The 16,346-nt window shown below is 41.9% G+C and overlaps 1 protein-coding gene across 1 annotated transcript in view; it reads right to left on the reverse strand.

Annotated features, from left to right (window-relative positions):
• LOC124286659 (acyl-CoA dehydrogenase family member 10-like) overlaps window positions 1-14,510 on the reverse strand; it is a 38,429-nt gene extending 23,919 nt beyond the window's left edge. Inside the window, 10 exon segments of the mRNA XM_046723062.1 lie at window positions 2,511-2,661; window positions 4,525-4,663; window positions 4,665-4,707; window positions 5,685-5,800; window positions 7,261-7,355; window positions 8,549-8,708; window positions 9,295-9,453; window positions 9,969-10,169; window positions 13,278-13,426; window positions 14,383-14,510. Of these exon segments, the coding sequence (XP_046579018.1) occupies window positions 2,511-2,661; window positions 4,525-4,663; window positions 4,665-4,707; window positions 5,685-5,800; window positions 7,261-7,355; window positions 8,549-8,708; window positions 9,295-9,453; window positions 9,969-10,169; window positions 13,278-13,426; window positions 14,383-14,470 (1,301 nt within the window). The 5' untranslated portion in view covers window positions 14,471-14,510.
• Window positions 14,511-16,346: the final 1,836 nt, after the last annotated feature.

Here is a 16,346-nt window from a genome sequence, read left to right on the forward strand (position 1 = left end):
GTGTACAATGGTAACACTCTCCTCCTGGAGCTCACCTGAAGTCTCCGTGTAAGACAGTCACTCTCTCCTCTTGGAACTCACCTATAGTCTCCGTGTATGACAGTCACTCTCTCCTCCTGGAACTCACCTGAAGTCTCGTGTATGACACTCTCTCCTCCTGGAACTCACCTGAAGTCTCCATGTATGACAGTCACTCTCTCCTCCTGGATCTCACCTGAAGTCTCCGTGTATGACAGTCACTCTCTCCTCCTGGAACTCACCTGAAGTCTCCGTGTATGACAGTCACTCTCTCCTCCTGGAACTCACCTGAAGTCTCCATGTATGACAGTCACTCTCTCCTCCTGGAACTCACCTGAAGTCTCCGTGTATGACAGTCACTCTCTCCTCCTGGAACTCACCTGAAGTCTCCATGTATGACAGTCACTCTCTCCTCCTGGAACTCACCTAAAGTCTCCGTGTATGACAGTCACTCTCTCCTCCTGGATCTCACCTGAAGTCTCCATGTATGACAGTCACTCTCTCCTCCTGGAACTCACCTGAAGTCTCTGTGTATGACAGTCACTCTCTCCTGGAACTCACCTGAAGTCTCCGTGTATGACAGTCACTCTCTCCTCCTGGAACTCACCTGAAGTCTCCATGTATGACAGTCACTCTCTCCTCCTGGAGCTCACCTGAAGTCTCCGTGTATGACAGTCACTCTCTCCTCCTGGAGCTCACCTGAAGTCTCCGTGTATGAACAGTGACAGTCTCTCTCCTCCTGGAACTCACCTGAAGTCTCCATGTATGACAGTCACTCTCTCCTCCTGGAACTCACCTGAAGTCTCCGTGTATGACAGTCACTCTCCTCCTGGAACTCACCTGAAGTCTCCATGTATGACAGTCACTCTCTCCTCCTGGAACTCACCTGAAGTCTCTGTGTATGACAGTCACTCTCTCCTCCTGGAGCTCACCTGAAGTCTCCATGTATGACAGTCACTCTCTCCTCCTGGAACTCACCTGAAGTCTCCGTGTATGACAGTCACTCCTCTCCTCCTGGAGCTCACCTGAAGTCTCTGTGTATGACAGTCACTCTCTCCTCCTGGAACTCACCTGAAGTCTCTGTGTATGACAGTCACTCTCTCCTCCTGGAACTCACCTGAAGTCTCCATGTATGACAGTCACTCTCTCCTCCTGGATCTCACCTGAAGTCTCTGTGTATGACAGTCACTCTCTCCTCCTGGAACTCACCTGAAGTCTCCGTGTATGACAGTCACTCTCTCCTCCTGGAGCTCACCTGAAGTCTCCATGTATGACAGTCACTCTCTCTCCTCCTGGAGTCTCACCTGAAGTCTCCTGTGTCCTGACAGTCACCTGAAGTCTCCATGTATGACAGTCCTCTCTCCTCCTGGAGCTCACCTGAAGTCTCCATGTATGACAGTCACTCTCTCCTCCTGGAACTCACCTGAAGTCTCATGTGTGACAGTCCTCTCTCCTCCTGAACTCACAGTCAGTCACTCTCTCCTCCTGGAACTCACCTGAAGTCTCCATGTATGACAGTCACTCTCTCCTCCTGGAGCTGGAAGTCTCTGTGTGTATGACAGTCACTCTCTCCTCCTGGAGCTCACCTGAAGTCTCCAGTGTATGACAGTCACTCTCTCCTCCTGGAACTCACCTGAAGTCTCTGTGTATGACAGTCTCTCTCCTCCTGGAACTCACCTGAAGTCTCTGTGTATGACAGTCACTCTCTCCTCCTGGATCTCACCTGAAGTCTCTGTGTATGACAGTCACTCTCTCCTCCTGGAACTCACCTGAAGTCTCCATGTATGACAGTCACTCTCTCCTCCTGGATCTCACCTGAAGTCTCCATGTATGACAGTCACTCTCTCCTCCTGGAACTCACCTGAAGTCTCTGTGTATGACAGTCACTCTCTCCTCCTGGAACTCACCTGAAGTCTCCATGTATGACAGTCACTCTCTCCTCCTGGAACTCACCTGAAGTCTCTGTGTATGTAGTCCTCTCTCCTCCTGGAACTGACAGTCAGTCACTCTCTCCTCCTGGATCTCACCTGAAGTCTCCATGTATGACAGTCACTCTCTCCTCCTGGATCTCACCTGAAGTCTCCATGTATGACAGTCACTCTCTCCTCCTGGAACTCACCTGAAGTCTCCATGTATGACAGTCACTCTCTCCTCCTGGAGCTCACCTGAAGTCTCCATGTATGACAGTATGACAGTCTCTCTCCTCCTGGATCTCACCTGAAGTCTCTGTGTATGACAGTCACTCTCTCCTCCTGGAGCTCACCTGAAGTCTCTGTGTATGACAGTCACTCTCTCCTCCTGGAGCTCACCTGAAGTCTCTGTGTATGACAGTCACTCTCTCCTCCTGGAACTCACCTGAAGTCTCCATGTATGACAGTCACTCTCTCCTCCTGGAACTCACCTGAAGTCTCTGTGTATGACAGTCACTCTCTCCTCCTGGAACTCACCTGAAGTCTCCATGTATGACAGTCACTCTCTCTCCTGGAGCTCACCTAAAGTCTCCATGTATGACAGTCACTCTCTCCTCCTGGGGGTAGTGCTGTGGAATCCAGTTCATGAGGCTTGTAATAGATGGAATGTCTCCTGTCTTGCTAGCTTCATACTGTTTTGACCATCGCTGAAAGTTCCTTTGGATAAAGTTACCTGGCAACATAAACTATCAATTTGCAGTCATTTATCACTGATTCCATTTATCACTTATTCCTTTTTTGATAAACCCGTGATATTCTTTAAAAACACACATTATACAAAGTTATTAAACAATAATAACATGTCACTGTAATACACTAGCAACAAAACTGTCATCACTGACGCCCCAGCGGCGTGTCACGCTTAGAAACAGCGTTAGAAAGACATATAGGTATATAGACCCTACCCTAGTACTATATAAAAGAAAAGGGATGTAACGACGGAACCACTCCCTCCTCAATCTAAGTTAGATTTCACCACGTAAACTATTTTTAAGGCCCCATCGAGGCCTACGGATCAAAAACGAGATGATTTCCCTACAAACTGAGCTATAAATGGTCACAATCGGATCATTATTTCAAACGTTATACGCCACGACTCACCGAAAACAGCAACCTCCGCAATTCCAAGCCAAAATCATGGATCACCCAAGACAGCGAAAACTCACCTTTTAAGTTCGTTTATTAATTCCAGCCACGTCGACAGCACCTATGCAGGGCTAGATTTGATCGGCAGCGACATTCCACGGGTCTAAAAACTTATTGCAACATCTGCAAATAATATCCTCGACAGTAAGCAGACATTTTCTCCAAAACCATCGGCAATCATACTCACTTGTCAGCCATAGATGGCCTTGACATTCAAGTGATCTGAGCAGATCCGCAGAAATGAAATTGGGCCATCGGATTGGTGGAAAATATAATATACTGTAAGATTTTGACTGTTTGCTAATGGGCGCGAAATATGAACTTTGCAATAATCCTTTATTTTGGATGATGTACGGAACAGTAAATTGTTAAGAATAGGTTTAGAGGTTGTAAAAATGCATTCGATATTGATTCATTTTTAGGAAATTATATTTATAAATATTTAACCTCTAAAATTATTCTTACAAATTTACTGCTCAGGTCACTTAAATGTCAAGGCCATCTATGGCTGACAAGTGAGTATGATTGACGTTGGTTTTGGAGAAAATTCCAACTTACTGTCGAGGAAATGATTTGTAGATGTTGCAATACGTTTTTAGACCCGTGGAATGCCGCTGCCGATCGAATCTAGCCCTACATAGGTGCTGTCAACGTGGCTGGAATTAATAAACAAATTTAAAAGGTGAGTTTTCGCTGTCTTGGGTGATCCATGATTTTGGCTTGTAATTGCGGAGGTTGCTTTTTTTCCGTGAGTCGTGGCGTATAACTTTGGAAATAATGATCCGATTGTGACCATTTATAGTTCATTTTGTAGGGAAATCATCTCGTTTTTTGATCCGTAAGCCTCGACGGGGCCTTAAAAGAGTTTACGTGGTGAAATCTAACTTAGATTGAGGAGGGAGTGGTTCCGTCGTTACATCCCTTTCCTTTTATATAGTACTAGGGTAGGGTCTATATACCTATATGTCTTTCTAATGCTGTTTCTAAGCGTGACACGCCGCTGTGACTGACGCTAGGTATTTTCCTGGACCTTCATGCCAACTCAACAGACAACTTATCAAGAACAAAATATCACATTAAATGTCCAATGTTTTCAAGTAGCTGCTAAAAGTATTCACTGATTCAAACAGAAAACAGAATCATATCTGCAACGTCAGAAACCCATGAAGATCCACTTTTATAATTTGTCTTCAGCAATTCATGCTTGCTGTAAAGAGCAATTGACTGTGTGGTCAAACACGGGTTGTTGAAGACCACTTTTATAAAAGGTCTTCACAGGGCTCTCACAGAATGTAAAGTTATCACCCATCACCGACAGTATACTGAACATTTAATTTGTTTTCTGAGCTCTATGGAGGAGAATAAATCTCCTTCTGGCAGTTAAATCTACCTTTCCTCCCGTAAGTGTCCAGTCCAGCTTTACTGATGTCAATGGAGTGTAATTTACACAGCACGTCAACCATGTTGAAATACAGAGCTCGCACCTCCTCGGGACTGACAGCCATGTTCCGGGGTATCTTGAAGACCCCGGCCTGGCAGGTACTCCATCACGTAGAAAGGGGTTCCCAACACACTGCAACATCATTCACGGACTCTGTATACACCTTTATATGTCCCTTGATTTATAGGCATTTGTGCTGACTAATTGCAGTGCTGAAAATTCCCCCAAATTTCAGCCAGACTACCCGTCTGGCAACTCTTCAAAGTTTCCAGACTGGATAAACTGCTGCCAGTCCAGACTCTTCTGGACTAACAAAAGTAACAGAAAGGTATATGTGAGGAAGGAACCATTTAATATCAGATTATTGTCAGAATAATACTATACTGGAGCATTTTCAAATTTGTTTCAGTCAACATGGATTATTCATCATAATCCACGTCAGATTCATCCATATCTGGATTGCATGGAGTACATTACACAATAACAGCCTGACCATTGGGCGTGCTATTTCTTAACCTGACCGTCCTTCCGCAAAACAGACTGTCCCGGACTGTCGGGCAGGCGGGAATTTGCAACGCTGCTAATTGTTCCTTATTGGTTGAAACAAAACAAAATGGAATAGATCCATAGCTTCTGGGAGTGATTGGGAGAGGGAGAAGTAAAAACTATTTCAATCAGTCTGTATAGTCTGAAAAAATATATAACTCTGCATAGTATGAAGGGTGTTCACTATTTCTACCAGTTGTTTTATATGTACTTCAGCAAAACAAAGCGTTGTACTCTGTTAGGTATTTTCACCTTTGACAAAGAATTTTATCAAAATTAATGTTATTTTAATCAATAATTACTCTTTTGTATCATTTCTAAGATGTCTATCATTAATCATTCTTTTCATGAAAGTGTAATCATATAAATAAGAAAAATTTACAATTTCATCTTTTGGTTGTCTTCTTGGTCCCAAGTCAACTGAATCCATGAGTTGACATACAACAAACAAGCAGACGCAGTGTCTGCTCCTTTCATCAGACAATTTCTTTGGTCGCGTGGATCCAGGATTCCTTTTCAAACCCAGATGTATGACTGACACTTTATGTTCTCTACATATTTACCTCTCATCGTTGCAGTAACTCAGCATCTGTGGAACAGGGACACCGTTCTCCCCAACAGCCTTCATCACCCGATACTCTCGGTCCACTGCATGAGCAGACGGCAACAGAGTGCCAGGCTAGAATATATCATGATGTCTTTTAGCGGCATTTAGAAGTTGTTATAGACATCCAAAATATTTTTTATGGATTTAACCTTCTTTATTCTTTCCCACACAACGTTTCGGGACCATTACAGATCCCTTCACGTAGTGTGGTAAAGAATAAAGAAGTTTAATCCATAAAAAATATCCTAGAATATATCATATTCAGACAATAACAGATCTTAAATATTCCCCAGGGAAATGGATAAGTGTGCATTTAACTTCCATTCTCAGCTCCATGAGGAGCATACAACCAAACCAAATCCATGAGGCGCACTAGGTCAATGGTCACATTATCGTCTCCTACCACTAGGTACCCATTCTCTGCTGGTTAACAGGTATATCTCTGAGGTATACATTTTCCAGTAACATTATACTAAGAAAGTGTAATCCCAAATATAACATATGTAACATTATAGCAGCTTGTAAATATTTGAGTTTTGGTCAGGCGAATGAAAGAAGAAGGAATTAAGCATCACATTGTCAGATCACAATGCAAAAACCTGACCACTGTTATGTCTGCGGGGAGATTCCAGATAAGTTCCCAGCAACTTATGTTTGTTGTAAAAGCAGACTTAATAGATTGGTTAGTCAGGTGCAGTCACTTGGTTTATTGCATGTCACGGTACCCAACCATTGCTCCTAACATCAATCACTTGACATTCTGTTCAAGACCCAACTGAGAACAGACAGCAACAGTATAGCTGGAATATTGCTGAAAGTTAAACAATGCATAAACAAACAAACAAACAAACAAACAAGGGATTTATTCCCCATGCAGAGATCCACTTGCAACATGTTTTGGTGTGGTATAAGGTATGTATTCTTTGCCTCAGAATTATAGTTCTCTCTCAGGCAGGATACACAGTATATCATCAAGATCATGTGAACCAATCAGATCTCAGCATTTTGACATTGGGGCATGATAACATGTATTCTCATGCAGGAGAGTAAAAGGGTCTTAATACTATGTTTCATAACATGATAATTTGGAGCATGTGTTTACAAATCCCCTCATATCCTCATACAACGTCCATCAAAACCAACGGTGCAGTAGCTGAACCTATGGTCAACAGTGTGAATGTACCGGTCAAAAAGTGTTCCTCATCCTGAAAATTTGTTGGTCAAGAACTTTATGGCTTGACATTTTGTGAGTAGTTCAAGAACAAAGTCAACAAGAGGCATTCAACACATAGCAGACTGACCATAACAGATCTTGAATATTTCCAGAGAAGTCATTTACTGCTTACAGCTGTTCCTGCCCAGACTAATTTCTAAGCAGAACTGATAATTGTTTCCATGGATACCATCAGTTCTTGATGGTCAACAACTTTGGCCATCCTCAGCAACTACTGTGAAAGTCTGATCACCATGGCAACCACTCAAGATTCAAAGTTCTCTTACAAAAGTGTTTCAATTCAAAACAATTCACTCACCGGTTTCTTCCTCAGCACCACCTTCTTGCCGCCATATTGTACCAGGTATGTTGGATTGCTCTGGCCATGTTCGAAAGTCTTGACAACCGGCAGCTCTGTAAACAGGGACACAATAGAAACAAGGTAATGACAGTTCCAGGGGGCTTTCATAGGGTTCAAACGTGGTTTGTCTGTCTGGTGTCCAACACAGCACTCACTAGGGTTGGGTATTGCCAAAAATGTTATATTGTGATATGTGTTTCATGTATTGCAATTTATCATATTGTTTCACAGGAGATATTGCTTGTGTGTCAAACGATATCTCCTAGGAGATATCGCTTTGACAGTAGAATTTGTATTGCCATGAATATGATTGCTATGACATCGAAAGCCTAATGTGCATTACTGTGTTCAGAGATTTGAAAACTAATGAAGGGTGATTTTGATGATAATAATTTTTCTTTCTGATTTATATCAAACTCGTTGATAAAGTTAAAAATGACGCACTGACGGATACTGTAACTTTATCAACTTAGATATGATTGATATCAGAAGACACTGAAAGGATTTAGATTCTCATGTATTGCAATATATTGTGAAAGTGTAACACATGGTTTAAGGTAATGAAAAGGTTTCTTTCTTTTGAAACTGACCACCGTCAGACTTAGATGTTTGGAAAGAGACAATTGAAAGGTTTCCAAAGAAGAGCTTGGAACTAGAAAGAGTAGTGGTCGTCTGCCATTTTGGTTTGTTCACCCCTACAACGAGTGCCGGTACCAATTCTATTTTGTTTTATTCATATGGTTTATAAGTCACGCAAATGAAATTATATGACCAATAATATTCTCAAAACTATTAATGTATAATAATATAGGATATACAAATGTTATTAGTATATTTTACTACATCACGAAAATTACCGATCATGGTCGAGGAAATTGCCGATCGTATCGGGTGAACCGGTTCGCGAAAAGTGTACCGCAATATATCGTATTGTGAAGTTCGAATTGCAATATACCGGTTAACCGGTATTATCGCCCATGCTTAGCACTCACTAATACTCAAGCCATATGACAGCAGCCATACAATCCAGTGGCTGATATGGTGGATGGGTGGTCGAGTTTGCAGGTGAGCTCATTTACTTGTTAGTTAAAGTAAAATTAATTTATTTTTATTTTATTTTTAAAAATCATTTCAAGTTTAACACACACAAAAATTCCCGGTCCTCTGACTTACAATTATTATTCACAATAAATCCATCCCCGGAAGTTTTAACTATTCAGTCTTTTCATACCCTCCAAACACTTACCTGTTGACGACAGTCCTAACGTTTTGTTCATGTACTGAGCCAGGCGTTGAAGATTGAGGTCTAGGTGTTTAGGTACAGACAGTGTGCCTTCCACAAACCCCCTCAACTGTAGACCCAGTGCTGCCTCGAGATCATGCACAGCCTTGTCGGCACTGGTCACCTGGATGACATAATACAAGTAGGTTCCTTGACAAAATATGACAATTTTAAGAATACCATAGCTGTTTGGTTATTCCATTAACAAAAGGACGATCAACTCCTTCCATTAATTTATCAACCATCTCCGTGGTCTAGTCGAAACAACATCTACAAGTAACATATGTTATATCTGGGATTAAACTTTCTCAGTAAAGTACAGATTCTGGAGTCCAATCTGGGATTTGAACACTCAACATAGGCACACAAAGTCAGAGATCTAATCCACTCTGCCACCAAGAGGAAGGTTAGTGATTTCATCCCCGGCCTAAAGATACCAAAGTGTGTTAAAAGATGGTACTTGATGTTACTCTGGCTTGCACTCTGCCCTCTGCATTTAAGGGATAAAACTGATAGGCTCATAGTCCTTACAGTGTGTCTGAGTAATATCTGAGATGGCTATCACGAAAAAAAAGCAGATATCTGGAACAGTGCAAAAAGACGCAAACAAATGCCTGAATATCGATATGTCAGTTCAAATATTTTTGAAGAAACCCCATTTAATCTAACCTCAGTTATTTCTGTGGATCTATAACTAAAAACATGCTCACCTTGATGGTGTACCATCCCACCTGCCGAGCTGCCTTTAGGTTATTGCCAAGGTCATCAAGGAAGACTATCTCGCGTGGTTGTACACCCAGTCTCTCCTGACAGATGTGGTAGATCTGGGGGTAGGGTTTTCGGACACCCACACATGCAGATTCTATTATCTGTCAACAATGATTTAGTCATAATTTTAGAAAATGAGAAAATATGTAATTTTAATGATAAAATTGATATTTTATACTTATCCTGACTCATGCTATATACTCTCTCCCCTTCAGATCATAAGTCAGGATAAGGAAACATAAGTGAAGTTTGTCTACTTTTTATTAAAAAATGAATTCATGATGTACACATGGAAAAACATATTGCACCAAATTATCATCACAAACAATAAGTGAGGCTTTGGTTTTGAAAGTGTAATATTTTTGGTTCCAAAAATTTAGCATTTGTTGCTGTGTCAAAACTTAAATGAAGTTGCTTTACTTAAAGAGTAAGTTAAAATCAAATTATGGCCTTTTACCGGTCTGACATTTTGAAGAAAAATCTTGATAAAAAACATGTTTCTGATCAGCACCATGATAACAATTACTGGATTATCTGGTCCACACCCGATTATTTCCAAACTGCTATCATATAGCTGGAAAATGCATAGCTAAACAACAAACTAACATATACTGACCACATTAAACAAGGACAGATCCAATTCCAGGGTATTAATGCCTGTGATGGTGCCCTCCACAAACCAGTTGTTTGTCAACAAAGCCAACTTGTAGCCTTCAGCATGAAGGCAGTGTATAGCATCAACTAACTGGGGGAACGGCTGTCGCGTCCGCTCAGCAAACAAATTCTGGAACAGTGTCATGTCAACACTTCTCCCAGTCTGAAACAAACACAGACATTTATAACACATGCTGGAGCTGTGGTATTTGTAGCCAAGAAGTTGAGTAATAGCTTCACATTAAAACTGTCTGAAACAAACCCAGCCCAGTCATGTCAAGACTGACTGACTGACTGAGTTTGGTTTTACGCCGCTTTTAGCAATATTCCAGCAACATCACGGCGGGGGACACCAGAAATGGGCTTCACACATTGTGCCCATGTGGGGATTGAACCCGGGTCTTCGGGTCTTTGGCGTGACGAGACAACGCTTTAACCATTAGGCTACCCCACCGCCCCTGGTCATGTCAAGATCAAGTGTAGCTTCATGTTAACACAATCCGATCTGAAACAAACATGGGCAGAGAGAGCTTCATGTTTACACAATACATGCCTATACAGGGCCGTAGTTAACTGTTCTTAAAGTGGGGGGCACCATCCACGTTTGAGGCCTGAGTCCCCCCCCCCGTCCGGAATTTTGTTCAAATTAGAGGCTCTCAGGTGCAATTTCCTGTTTTCTTAAGGTAAAATGACTCCATTTATGTAACTCCAATTTCCAACACATGGAACTTAATTTAGCACCCCCGATTTTTTCATATTGCCATGAAACTGAGCAACCATTACCAGTATGTATACTGGAAAGCTAAACACCATTGTTTCCTGAAAGTTGACATTTTGGACTAAACAATAACAATAAAATCATGAAAATGTGCTGTTTTAATTTACAAAATAACATGAAAACGTCAACGATGTTTTGTCCACAAAATGTATCCCTGTACAACTATGGGGCTGCAGAGTTCCAAGATGGGAGAGGTGAGCGTCTCTCAGTCTGAAAATGTTCTCTGTCATCTTCAGACAACAAATCACATGAAAAATGTTAATAGCGTGCATATCCACCTTGTGCACGGATGACTGTTTTCACTATCCTCCTCATGTTTGTCGTGAGTCTTCGGATTCGCTCCAGAAGCAGCTGCTGCCACTCCCGGCGCAAAGCCGCTTCCGAATATACCAGATATTGTACAGGCGGATCCAGTGTTTGCACTCGGCGTCCAAGAATGTCCCAGACAGGCTCTAGTTGGTTCAGATCCGGGCTTATAGCAGGCCATGGAAGTTTGGTTACAGAGTTGTTGGAGAAAAACTGTCACAAGTCGGGAACGGGATGGTCGGACGTTGTCGTCCATAAATACAGGGCGAGGGGCTGATGGGTGGTTATCATAATGTGGCACAAGAACAGGATCCAGAATTTCCTGGATGTCGCGGTCGCCATTGAGATTTCCACGAACAGTTACAAGTTTAGTTTATAGTCATAGGAGAGACAACCCCAGACCATGACAGATCCACCGCCGTAAGGAACTGATGCTCTGATGTTTTTAAGCTCTTCGGCTCTGTTTTTGGTCCTCCAGACTCGCTGGCACCCGTCTGTGACGTGCAGTAAAAAGTGACTCTCATCCGACCAATGTACCTTCCTCTATGACGTCAAATTCCAATGACGTCGGGGTAAACACCTCTCAAAATGAGCTCTCTTGTGAAGATTGGTCAAGGCTGGACGCTTGATCACCCTTCTTGCCCTCATCCCATGTGCCTTTCTGCGGTTTCTTACAGTCATATTGCACAGCCATAGGTGCTTGTATTGAAAGGCTGGCGTCTCACAAGGCTTGCTAAATCCCGATCCTCAACTTGAGACGTATTTTGGGGTTGACCTGGCCTTGGTCAGTCCTTAGCCTTGGGTTGGTTTGACTGTGTTTTGAAACAAGTCGACTGTGGACTGTGGTTTGAACGGGGATACAGGTCAAATAATAGTCATTAAGTTTGGTTTAAGTATCAATATACAATAGTATAATTATTAAACTCAGTTGACAGTCCAGATATTGCACATGAAATCTACACCATATACATGTACATGATATCTTCAATATTGTTCAATATTTTGGACCGCCTCCGTGGTGTAGTGGTTAGAGAGTCCGCCCGGAGAACGGAAGGTCGCGGGTTCGATCCCCGACTGCGTCATACCAAAAGACGTTAAAATATGGTACTTGTTGGTCCCTGCCTGGCGTTCGGCATTAATGGGTACAACAAGGACTGGTCGGCTCGGAGTCAGTACAATGTGTCTGAGTGGGGTATTCATGCTTCACTGGGGCATGGTATCTCATTGGGCTAGCACTATAAAACCAGCTTACGTCTGGGCTAGTACAAGCAGCCGCACATACACATACTAAATATTCTCAAGCACGACGTTAAACCCAATTTCACCTCACCTCAATATTTTGGAGTCATGTGGATTGAATGCAATCCTTTAACTAATTACGTCTTTTGTTCGTTAATTGATCATTATGCCTTCAGTTCATAGGGTTCCGGGTAGTCTATGTCATTGCCCTGGATTCCTCATTTTATTTATTAAAGCTTGTTGTAATCATATGTAATTAGGTGTATCATTTTGGAACCGATCATCTGTCAAATGGGCTGCTCGTAATCTTTGCGTCATTAATTGAGGTGTGAATTTCAGGGTTGTGGTGAGGATATATGACACTCCAAAGAGTGTTATATCAATACTTTGATGTACAAAAAATATTCAGTAAACAATTCTACTGGGCTACCTACGGACCTGCTATATTACATTAAACTCAACATTCGCTCGTCACGCAGAAGAACCGAGTTCAATTCCCCACATAGCCACAATGTGCAAAGCCCTTTTCCACCCTGTTGTTGCTGGAATATTGCTAAAAGTGGCGTAAAAGTAAAGTCACTCGCTCACTCACTCACTCACTCACTCACTCATGTAATGTATTCTGTGTCACCTTCTTGAACATCAGAGGAAAAAAGGAAACGTTGATGCAAACCTGAATGACAGGAGTGGAAATAACTTTAAAATTGCTAGTGTACTCCGGTACAGTGGCACATGTAAAATCACTTGCCCTGATAATTTTTCCACTATACTGGCCGAATTTCTTGTTGATTTTTTAAATAAACAACATAATTAACATTGGAGAGTCAAGTGGACACCGGTACAGTATGACATACATATTTGCTAGCCCGACAGAAAAAAACACTGGACTGGGGCATCGGGCAATGGGTTATTTCCACCCCTGGAATGAGTTATACAGCATATTTTTACCTTTTGTTGTATCTCGGTGCCAAAGTCACTAAGAAACTGTGTGAAGGTCCTTTTCCCAGTTTCCAGCTTCCCCCATGCTGACTCTCGGCCTCCATGTACAATCAGCCCTTCAAGTGTTCCCTTAGGGAGGCCAGACCTCGACTCAAACTCTGGGAAAAATACACAATAATCATATATAAAGTAGGAAACACACAATAATGATCTGGGAGGGAGATTTTGGTTAAAGTCCAGTAAAATGTTTTGTTTGATTGTAATATACCAATGATATGTAAATAATCCAGTCTGGACCAGATAATCCAGTGATCAACAGCATGAACATCAATCTATGTAATCGGGATACGATGACATGTGGCAACCAAGTCAGCGAGCCTGACCACCCGATCCCGTTAGCCGCCTCTTACGACAAGCATTGGTTACTGAAGATTAATTCTCACCCTGATCTTCATGGAAGACAACATAGGTTGCTGAGAACCAATTCTAACCAAGATCTTCACAGGTCCCTGTAGAATTACACTTGTGAGCCGGACCGCCTCCGTGGTGTAGTGGTTAGAGCGTCCGCCCGGAGAGCGGAAGGTCGCGGGTTCGATCCCCGACCGCGTCATACCAAAAGACGTTAAAATATGGTACTTGTTGGTCCCTGCCTGGCGCTTGGCATTAATGGGTACAACAAGGACTGGTCGGCTCGGAGTCAGTATAATGTGTCTGAGTGGGGTATTCATGCTTCACTGGGGCATGGTATCTCAGTGGGCTAGCACTATAAAACCAGCTTCAGTCTGGGCTAGTACAAGCAGGCGCACATACCCATACACACGCATGCACGTCGTCATATGAGCGAAATATTCTCAAGCACGACGTTTCTCACCTCACCCTCACCTCACCTCACCTCACCCACCTCACCTCACCTGAGTCACCTCACCTCAACTCATGAGCCAGAGAAACTCATGGCAACTATTTTTTTGACCAAAAAATGTATAGGTGGGGTCATGGTGGTGTCATTTCTGAAACACAGATGTAGTGGAGAATGGCCACAGACAGTTGTTATAATTAAATGGTGACATAAAACCCTTGATTAGTGAGGATGATGTAATTCAGATCCATATTTTACCTTTCAACACTGGGACTGGTGACGGAATGATGACACCTCCGATATCAAACACAACAGCCTTCACCTTTGATGGGTCAAGGTTAGACATTTTGTTTGAAGGTCTTATACAGTCACTTTGTCATCTGAAAAAAGGGACCAAAAAATATTACATCTTGAATATTGATATTACATCTTGACATTACACTCTGAAGGTAATATCCTCTTCAAGAGATACGTTATCATGTTGGTATGTCAATATAAGGCATTCCACATAAAACAGGTATTTCAAGGCACAATGTCACGCCACACTTCTCTAAAAATAAACAAAGTATTTCTCTCAATAATACTAACTATCAACCCTCAGGGAAGCTACCACATATTTATTCAAATTTTGTTCACGTATTTAGTTTACAATATTAAATTAAAAAGTTCGAATGAAGTAATGCAACATTGCATTAAATCGACACTAGGGGTGGGTATTGCAGAGAATTTTCATATTGCGATATATTGCAATGCGAGAGCATGTATTGCGATATGTATTGCAATATATTGCAAGAATTAATTTGAAACAAAAAACTTCTTATAATCGAGTTAATGCTTGATTTATAGAGCAAAAACACAGCCAAATCACTATGCTTGATTAAGCTTTACAAACAACATTTAATCATGATAAATAAATATGTGAACAATATTTGGCACAAATGAAACAAGCAAATATCCGAAGATTTCCAAGTATTATGAAGTTTTCCGAATGCAAGTCAAAATACCGGTTTTCGATCAGCGTATCGCAATACGTATCGTTTTCATGTCTGAACCGGTAAATACCAGTAAACCGGTTATATTGCGCAGGCCTAATTGACACTCACGCCCTCTATTGACCGAACATTATTTCAAGAGAACCCCATAGTTATGTCCCTTGGAGTGCTCTTTAGTGAGTGAGTGAGAGAGAGTGAGTGAGTTTTAGTTTTAATGCCGCGTTTAGCAATATTCCTGCAATATCACGGAGGGACACCAGAAATGGGCTTCACACATCGTACTCATGTGGGAATCAAACATGGGTCCCCAGCATGACGAGCGAACACTTTAACCACTAGACTACCCCATCGTCCCTCCTAACCATTGATGTACAGGCTGTTTAGAAGACTAGACTTGCAGTATTAATCCAATTATTTGTAAATGTAGCGGCCATAAAATGTCCAACAACTGTGCTGGGATTCGAACAACAGACCTTTTGATCCAAAGTCAGACGTGTGGGAATTCAGCTTATAAAATAGATGTCTGGAAGCCAGTTTAAGTTCAGTTCCACACATCACAAGTTGTATTTGATTTTAGCCATGACTCATTAGAAAGGGAGTAATTCTAAATCTGTAATGGGTCCCCAGGTTTGGTAATGCTATCTCAGTTACCCAGGTCCAAAATATATATAACCCTTGGAACAGCCCTTTGAACATAACCTTAAAATGTAGGCAATGTAGATGTGCCAATATTTTTGTCTTTTTCTTGATAAAGGCTGTTTTGACAGCATCCGCTAAATAAGTCTTTTTACAGTCCTTGAACTTATTATATCTGTTTCTATTCTATGCTACCCGAGAAGATCCGGGTTAGAATTGGTCTTCATCAACCCATGCTTGTCTAAGAGGCGACTAACGGGATCAGGCTTACTGATTTACCACATGACATCGTATCCCAATTGCGTAGATCAATGCTCATGCTGTTGATCACTGGATTGTCTGGTCCAGACACGGTTATTTACAGACCACTGCCATATAGCTGGTATATTGCTGAGTGGGGCGTAAAACAACAAGCAATCAAACAATCCCCACTATGCGCTATTCTACCATTGGGCATTACAAGTGTGAAAGGTAACTTCATGTGGTTGAGTTCACCTAGATTCTATTTAATACAATCGCGAGGTCACCAAGCTGTAAATGACTCTGAAATGCAATCTATATTTACAAAAGTGACCCGTGGCAAGTGCAAAAGTA

This window comes from Haliotis rubra, unplaced genomic scaffold (assembly GCF_003918875.1).
Source record: "Haliotis rubra isolate DU_JTF1 unplaced genomic scaffold, ASM391887v1 Scf1101, whole genome shotgun sequence".
NCBI lineage: Eukaryota > Metazoa > Mollusca > Gastropoda > Lepetellida > Haliotidae > Haliotis > Haliotis rubra.